We start from the raw sequence: 9322 nt of genomic DNA, 5'->3' as shown, positions 1-9322 counted from the left end.
AGAGTTCCTTGGTCCGCCATATTTAGAGTGCCCTGGTCCACCATTTTCAGAGTGCCCCGGTCCACCATTTTCAGAGTTCCCATATCCACCATATTCAGAGAGCCCTGGTCCAACACCTTCAGAGTTCCCTGGTCCACCACCTTCAGAGTGCCCTGGTCCACCACCTTCAGAGTGCCCCGGTCCACCATATTCAGAGTGCCCTGGTCCACCACCTTCAGAGTGCCCTGGTCCACCACCTTCAGAGTGCCCCGGTCCACCATATTCAGAGTGCCCTGGTCCACCACCTTCAGAGTGCCCTGGTCCACCACCTTCAGAGTGCCCCGGTCCACCACCTTCAGAGTGCCCCAGTCCACCACCTTCAGAGTGCCCCGGTCCACCATATTCAGAGTGCCCTGATCCACCAGCTTCAGGGTGCCCCGGTCCAACACATTCAGAGTGCCCTGGTCCACCATATTCAGAGTGCTCCAGTCCACCATATTCTGAGTGCCCCAGTCCACCATTTTCAGAGTGCCCCGGTGCACCATATTCAGAGTGCTCCAGTCCACCATATTCAGAGTGCCCCGGTCCACCATATTCTGAGTGCCCCGGTCCACCATATTCTGAGTGCCCCGGTGCACCATATTAAGAGTGCCCTGGTCCACCATTTTCAGAGTGCCCCGGTCCACCATTTTCAAAGTGCCCTGGTCCACCATATTCAGAGTGCCCTGGTCCACCATATTCAGAGTGTCCCGGTGCACCATTTTCAGAGTGCCCTGGTCCACCATATTCAGAGTGCCCCGGTCCACCATTTTCAGAGTGCCCTGGTCCACCACCTTCAGAGTGCCCTAGTCCACCACATTCAGAGTGCTCCAGTCCACCATTTTCAGAGTGTCCCAGTCCACCATTTTCAGAGTGCTCCAGTCCACCATTTTCAGAGTGCCCCAGTCCACCATTTTCAGAGTGCCCCAGTCCACCATTTTCAGAGTGCCCCGGTCTACCATATTCAGAGTGCCCCGGTCCACTATATTCAGAGTGCCCCGGTCCACCATATTCAGAGTGCCCCGGTGCACCATTTTAAGAGTGCCCTGGTCCACCACCTTCAGAGTGCCCCGGTCCACCATATTCAGAGTGCCCCGGTCCACCACCTTCAGAGTGCCCTGGTCCACCATATTCAGAGTGCCCTGGTCCATCACATTCAGAGTGCCCTAGTCCACCACATTCAGAGTGCTCCAGTCCACCATTTTCAGAGTGCCCCAGTCCACCATTTTCAGAGTGCCCCGGTCTACCATATTCAGAGTGCTCCAGTCCACCATATTCAGAATGCCCCGGTCCACCATATTCTGAGTGCCCCGGTCCACTATATTCTGAGTGCCCCGGTCCACTATATTCTGAGTGCCCCGGTCCACCATATTCAGAGTGCCCCGGCCCACCATTTTCAAAGTGCCCTGGTCCACCATATTCAGAGTGTCCCGGTCGACCATTTTCAGAGTTCCCTGGTCCACCATATTCAGAGAACCCTGGTCCAACACCTTCAGAGTTCCCTGGTCCACCATATTCAGAGTGCCCTGGTTCACCATTTTCAGAGTTCCCTCGTCCACCATATTCAGAGAGCCCTGGTCCATCACCTTGAGAGTTCCCTGGTCCACCATATTCAGAGTGCCCCGGTCCACCACCTTCAGAGTGCCCTGGTCCACCACCTTCAGAGTGCCCCGGTCCACCACCTTCAGAGTGCCCCGGTCCACCATATTCAGAGTGCCCTGGTCCAACACCTTCAGAATTCCCTGGTCCACCATATTCAGAGAGCCCTAGTCCACCATATTCAGAGAGCCCTGGTCCAACACCTTCAGAATTCCCTGGTCCACCATATTCAGAGTGCCCTGGTCCACCATTTTCAGAGTTCCCTGGTCCACCATATTCAGAGAGCCCTAGTCCACCATATTCAGAGAGCCCTGGTCCAACACCTTCAGAATTCCCTGGTCCACCATATTCAGAGTGCCCCGGTCCACCACCTTCAGAGTGCCCTGGTCCACCACCTTCAGAGTGCCCCGATCCACCACCTTCAGAGTGCCCCGGTCCACCATATTCAGAGTGCCCTGGTCCACCATATTCAGAGTGCCCTGGTCCACCACCTTCAGAGTGCCCCGGTCCACCATATTCAGAGTGCCCTGGTCCAACACCTTCAGAATTCCCTGGTCCACCATATTCAGAGAGCCCTGGTCCAACACCTTCAGAATTCCCTGGTCCACCATATTCAGAGTGCCCTGGTCCACCATTTTCAGAGTTCCCTGGTCCACCATATTCAGAGAGCCCTAGTCCACCATATTCAGAGAGCCCTGGTCCAACACCTTCAGAATTCCCTGGTCCACCATCTTCAGAGTGCCCTGGTCCACCATTTTCAGAGTTCCCTGGTCCACCATATTCAGAGAGCCCTAGTCCACCATATTCAGAGAGCCCTGGTCCAACACCTTCAGAATTCCCTGGTCCACCATATTCAGAGAGCCCTGGTCCAACACCTTCAGAATTCCCTGGTCCACCATATTCAGAGTGCCCTGGTCCACCATTTTCAGAGTTCCCTGGTCCACCATATTCAGAGAGCCCTAGTCCACCATATTCAGAGAGCCCTGGTCCAACACCTTCAGAATTCCCTGGTCCACCATATTCAGAGTGCCCTGGTCCACCATTTTCAGAGTTCCCTGGTCCACCATATTCAGAGAGCCTTGGTCCAACACCTTCAGAGTTCCTTGGTCCGCCATATTTAGAGTGCCCTGGTCCACCATTTTCAGAGTGCCCCGGTCCACCATTTTCAGAGTTCCCATATCCACCATATTCAGAGAGCCCTGGTCCAACACCTTCAGAGTTCCCTGGTCCACCAAATTCAGAGTGCCCTGGTCCACCACCTTCAGAGTGCCCCGGTCCACCATATTCAGAGTGCCCTGGTCCACCACCTTCAGAGTGCCCTGGTCCACCACCTTCAGAGTGCCCCGGTCCACCATATTCAGAGTGCCCTGGTCCACCACCTTCAGAGTGCCCTGGTCCACCACCTTCAGAGTGCCCCGGTCCACCACCTTCAGAGTGCCCCAGTCCACCACCTTCAGAGTGCCCCGGTCCACCATATTCAGAGTGCCCTGATCCACCAGCTTCAGGGTGCCCCGGTCCACCATACTCAGAGTGCCCCACTCCACCACCTTCAGAGTGCCCTGGTCCACCACCTTCAGAGTGCCCTGGTCCATCACCTTCAGAGTGCCCCGGTCCACCACCTTCAGAGTGCCCCGGTCCACGACCTTCAGAGTGCCCTGGTCCACCATATTCAGAGTGCCCTGGTCCAACACATTCAGAGTGCCCTGGTCCACCATATTCAGAGTGCTCCAGTCCACCATATTCTGAGTGCCCCAGTCCACCATTTTCAGAGTGCCCCGGTGCACCATATTCAGAGTGCTCCAGTCCACCATATTCAGAGTGCCCCGGTCCACCATATTCAGAGTGCCCCGGTCCACCATATTCAGAGTGCCCCGGTCCACCATATTCTGAGTGCCCCGGTGCACCATATTAAGAGTGCCCTGGTCCACCATTTTCAGAGTGCCCCGGTCCACCATTTTCAAAGTGCCCCGGTCCACCATTTTCAAAGTGCCCTGGTCCACCATATTCAGAGTGCCCTGGTCCACCATATTCAGAGTGTCCCGGTGCACCATTTTCAGAGTGCCCTGGTCCACCATATTCAGAGTGCCCCGGTCCACCATTTTCAGAGTGCCCTGGTCCACCACCTTCAGAGTGCCCTAGTCCACCACATTCAGAGTGCTCCAGTCCACCATTTTCAGAGTGTCCCAGTCCACCATTTTCAGAGTGCTCCAGTCCACCATTTTCAGAGTGCCCCAGTCCACCATTTTCAGAGTGCCCCAGTCCACCATTTTCAGAGTGCCCCGGTCTACCATATTCAGAGTGCCCCGGTCCACTATATTCAGAGTGCCCCGGTCCACCATATTCAGAGTGCCCCGGTCCACCATATTCAGAGTGCCCCGGTGCACCATTTTAAGAGTGCCCTGGTCCACCACCTTCAGAGTGCCCCGGTCCACCATATTCAGAGTGCCCCGGTCCACCACCTTCAGAGTGCCCTGGTCCACCATATTCAGAGTGCCCTGGTCCATCACATTCAGAGTGCCCTAGTCCACCACATTCAGAGTGCTCCAGTCCACCATTTTCAGAGTGCCCCAGTCCACCATTTTCAGAGTGCCCCGGTCTACCATATTCAGAGTGCTCCAGTCCACCATATTCAGAGTGCCCCGGTCCACCATATTCAGAGTGCCCCGGTCCACTATATTCTGAGTGCCCCGGTCCACTATATTCAGAGTGCCCCGGTCCACCATATTCAGAGTGCCCCGGCCCACCATTTTCAAAGTGCCCCGGTCCACCATATTCAGAGTGTCCCGGTCCACCATTTTCAGAGTTCCCTGGTCCACCATATTCAGAGAACCCTGGTCCAACACCTTCAGAGTTCCCTGGTCCACCATATTCAGAGTGCCCTGGTTCACCATTTTCAGAGTTCCCTGGTCCACCATATTCAGAGAGCCCTGGTCCATCACCTTGAGAGTTCCCTGGTCCACCATATTCAGAGTGCCCCGGTCCACCACCTTCAGAGTGCCCTGGTCCACCACCTTCAGAGTGCCCCGGTCCACCACCTTCAGAGTGCCCCGGTCCACCATATTCAGAGTGCCCTGGTCCAACACCTTCAGAATTCCCTGGTCCACCATATTCAGAGAGCCCTAGTCCACCATATTCAGAGAGCCCTGGTCCAACACCTTCAGAATTCCCTGGTCCACCATATTCAGAGTGCCCTGGTCCACCATTTTCAGAGTTCCCTGGTGCACCATATTCAGAGAGCCCTAGTCCACCATATTCAGAGAGCCCTGGTCCAACACCTTCAGAATTCCCTGGTCCACCATATTCAGAGAGCCCTGGTCCAACACCTTCAGAATTCCCTGGTCCACCATATTCAGAGTGCCCTGGTCCACCATTTTCAGAGTTCCCTGGTCCACCATATTCAGAGAGCCCTAGTCCACCATATTCAGAGAGCCCTGGTCCAACACCTTCAGAATTCCCTGGTCCACCATATTCAGAGTGCCCTGGTCCACCATTTTCAGAGTTCCCTGGTCCACCATATTCAGAGAGCCCTGGTCCAACACCTTCAGAGTTCCTTGGTCCGCCATATTTAGAGTGCCCTGGTCCACCATTTTCAGAGTGCCCCGGTCCACCATTTTCAGAGTTCCCATATCCACCATATTCAGAGAGCCCTGGTCCAACACCTTCAGAGTTCCCTGGTCCACCAAATTCAGAGTGCCCTGGTCCACCACCTTCAGAGTGCCCCGGTCCACCATATTCAGAGTGCCCTGGTCCACCACCTTCAGAGTGCCCTGGTCCACCACCTTCAGAGTGCCCCAGTCCACCATATTCAGAGTGCCCTGGTCCACCACCTTCAGAGTGCCCTGGTCCACCACCTTCAGAGTGCCCCGGTCCACCACCTTCAGAGTGCCCCAGTCCACCACCTTCAGAGTGCCCTGGTCCACCATATTCAGAGTGCCCTGATCCACCACCTTCAGGGTGCCCCGGTCCACCATACTCAGAGTGCCCCACTCCACCACCTTCAGAGTGCCCTGGTCCACCACCTTCAGAGTGCCCTGGTCCATCACCTTCAGAGTGCCCCGGTCCACCACCTTCAGAGTGCCCCGGTCCACGACCTTCAGAGTGCCCTGGTCCACCATATTCAGAGTGCCCTGGTCCAACACATTCAGAGTGCCCTGGTCCACCATATTCAGAGTGCTCCAGTCCACCATATTCTGAGTGCCCCAGTCCACCATTTTCAGAGTGCCCCGGTGCACCATATTCAGAGTGCTCCAGTCCACCATATTCAGAGTGCCCCGGTCCACCATATTCAGAGTGCCCCGGTCCACCATATTCAGAGTGCCCCGGTCCACCATATTCAGAGTGCCCCGGTCCACCATATTCTGAGTGCCCCGGTCCACCATATTCTGAGTGCCCCGGTCCACCATATTCAGAGTGCCCCGGTGCACCATATTCAGAGTGCCCTGGTCCACCATTTTCAGAGTGCCCCGGTCCACCATTTTCAAAGTGCCCTGGTCCACCATATTCAGAGTGCCCTGGTCCACCATATTCAGAGTGTCCCGGTGCACCATTTTCAGAGTGCCCTGGTCCACCATATTCAGAGTGCCCCGGTCCACCATTTTCAGAGTGCCCTGGTCCACCACCTTCAGAGTGCCCCGGTCCACCATATTCAGAGTGGCCTGGTCCACCATATTCAGAGTGCTCCAGTCCACCATATTCAGAGTGCCCCGGTCCACCATATTCAGAGTGCCCCGGTCCACCATATTCAGAGTGCCCCGGTCCACCACCTTCAGAGTGCCCTGGTCCACCATATTCAGTGTGCCCTGGTCCACCACCTTCAGAGTGCCTTGGTCCACCATATTCAGAGTGCTCCAATCCACCATATTCAGAGTGCTCCAGTCCACCACCTTCAGAGTGCCCCGGTCCACCACCTTCAGAGTGCCCTGGTCCACCATATTCAGAGTGCCCTGGTCCAACACATTCAGAGTGCCGTGGTCCACCATATTCAGAGTGCTCCTGTCCACCATATTCAGAGTGGCCTGGTCCACCATATTCAGAGTGCTCCAGTCCACCATATTCAGAGTGGCCTGGTCCACCACCTTCAGAGTGCCTTGGTCCACCATACTCAGAGTGCTCCAGTCCACCATATTCAGAGTGCCCTGGTCCACCATATTCAGAGTGCCCCGGTCCACCATATTCAGAGTGCCCCGGTCCACCATATTCAGAGTGCCCTGGTCCACGATATACAGAGTGGCCTGGTCCACCACCTTCAGAGTGCCTTGGTCCACCATATTCAGAGTGCCCTGGTCCACCATATTCAGAGTGCCCCAGTCCACCATATTCAGAGTGCTCCAGTCCACCATATTCAGAGTTCCCCGGTCCACCATATTCAAAGTGCCTCGGTCCACCATATTCAGAGTGCTCCAGTCCACCATATTCAGAATGCTCCAGTCCACCATATTCAGAGTGCCCCGGTCCACCATATTCAGAGTGCCCCAGTCCACCATATTCTGTGTGCCCCGGTGCACCATTTTCAGAGTGCCCTGGTCCACCATTTTCAGAGTGCCCCGGTCCACCATTTTCACAGTGCCCTGGTCCACCATATTCAGAGTGCCGAGGTCCACCATATTCAGAGTGCTCCAGTCCACCATTTTCAGAGTGCTCCAGTCCACCATATTCAGAGTGCCCCGCTCCACCATATTCAGAGTGCCCCGGTCCACCATATTCAGAGTGCCCTGGTCCACCACCTTCAGAGTGCTCCGGTCCACCATATTCAGAGTGCCCCGGTCCACCATATTCAGAGTGCCCCGGTCCACCACCTTCAGAGTGCCCTGGTCCAACACATTCAGAGTGCCCTGGTCCAACACATTCAGAGTGCCCTGTTCCACCATTTTCAGAGTGCCCCGGTCCATCATTTTCAGAGTGCCCCGGTCCACCATATTCAGAGTGCTCCAGTCCACCATATTCAGAGTGCCCCGGTCCACCATATTCTGAGTGCCCCGGTCCACCATATTCTGAGTGCCCTGGTCCAACACATTCAGAGTGCCCCAATCCACCATACTCAGAGCGCTCCAGTCCACCATATTCAGAGTGCCCAGGTCCACCATATTCAGAGTGCCCCGGTCCACCATATTCTGAGTGCCCCGGTCCACCATATTCTGAGTGCCCTGGTCCAACACATTCAGAGTGCCCCAGTCCACCATATTCAGAGTGCTCCAGTCCACCATATTCAGAGTGCCCTGGTCCACCATATTCAGAGTGCCCCGGTCCACCAGATTCAGAGTGCCCTGGTCCACCACCTTCAGTGTGCCCCGGTCCACCACCTTCAGAGTGCCCTGGTCCACCATATTCAGAGTGCCCTGGTCCACCACCTTCAGAGTGCCCTTGTCCACCACCTTCAGAGTGCCTTGGTCCACCATATTCAGAGTGCTCCAGTCCACCATATTCAGAGTGCCCTGGTCCACCATATTCAGAGTGCCCCGGTCCACCACCTTCAGAGTGCCCCGGTCCACCACCTTCAGAGTGCCCCGGTCCACCACCTTCAGAGTGCCCTGGTCCACCATATTCAGAGTGCTCCAGTCCACCATATTCAGAGTGCTCCAGTCCACCATATTCAGAGTGCTCCAGTCCACCATATTCAGAGTGCCCCGGTCCACCATATTCAGAGTGCCCTGTTCCACCAACTTCAAAGTGCCCGGGACGACTACCTTCAGAGTGCTCCAGTCCACCATATTCAGAGGGCCCCGGTCCACCATATTCAGAGTGCCCCGTTCCACCATTTTCAGAGTGCCCCAGTCCACCATATTCAGAGTGCTCCAGTCCACCATTTTCAGAGTTTCGCAGTCCACCATTTTCAGAGTGCCCTAGTCCACCATATTCAGAGTGCTCCAGTCCACCATATTCAGAGTGCCCCGGTTCACCATATTCAGAGTGCTCCAGTCCACCATTTTCAGAGTGCCCTGGTCCACCATATTCAGAGTGCCCTGGTCCAACATATTCAGAGTGGCCTGGTCCACCACCTTCAGAGTGCCTTGGTCCACCATATTCAGAGTGCTCCAGTCCACCATATTCAGAGGGCCCCGGTCCACCATATTCAGAGTGCCCTGGTCCACCACCTTCAGAGTGCCCGGGACGACTACCTTCAGAGTGCTCCAGTCCACCATATTCAGAGTGCCCCGGTCCACCATATTCAGAGTGCCCTGTTCCACCAACTTCAAAGTGCCCGGGACGACTACCTTCAGAGTGCTCCAGTCCACCATATTCAGAGGGCCCCGGTCCACCATATTCAGAGTGCCCCAGTCCACCATATTCAGAGTGCTCCAGTCCACCATTTTCAGAGTGCCCCAGTCCACCATATTCAGAGTGCTCCAGTCCACCATTTTCAGAGTTTCGCAGTCCACCATATTCAGAGAGCCCTGGTCCACCATATTCAGAGTGTCCCGGTGCACCATTTTCAGAGTGCCCCAGTCCAACATATTCAGAGTGCTCCAGTCCACCATATTCAGAGTGCCCCGGTCCACCATATTCAGAGTGCTCCAGTCCACCATATTCTGAGTGCCCCGGTCCACCATATTCAGAGTGCTCCAGTCCACCATATTCAGAGTGCTCCAGTCCACCATATTCAGAGTGCCCTGGTTCACCATATTCAGAGTGCTCCAGTCCACCATATTCAGAGTGCTCCAGTCCACCATATTCAGAGTGCTCCAGTCCACCATATTCAGAGTGCCCC

General features: G+C 55.5%; 1 protein-coding gene across 1 annotated transcript; it reads right to left on the bottom strand.

Moving 5' to 3' along the window:
• Nucleotides 1-2288: 2288 nt before the first annotated feature.
• LOC137377439 (dynein heavy chain-like) lies at nucleotides 2289-8900 on the bottom strand. The gene is made up of 7 exons (XM_068047018.1): nucleotides 8514-8900; nucleotides 7386-7832; nucleotides 6762-7184; nucleotides 6501-6632; nucleotides 4290-4424; nucleotides 3930-4136; nucleotides 2289-2408 (listed from the first exon to the last, which is right to left on the bottom strand). The coding sequence occupies exons 1-7, from the start codon at nucleotides 8898-8900 to the stop codon at nucleotides 2289-2291; spliced, it is 1851 nt and encodes a 616-aa protein (XP_067903119.1).
• Between the last annotated feature and the right edge of the window lie 422 nt (nucleotides 8901-9322).

This window comes from Heterodontus francisci, chromosome 15 (genome assembly GCF_036365525.1).
Source record: "Heterodontus francisci isolate sHetFra1 chromosome 15, sHetFra1.hap1, whole genome shotgun sequence".
NCBI lineage: Eukaryota > Metazoa > Chordata > Chondrichthyes > Heterodontiformes > Heterodontidae > Heterodontus > Heterodontus francisci.
The sequence above is the reverse complement of the archived record's forward strand: the minus strand, read 5'-3'. Positions and strand labels throughout refer to the sequence as shown.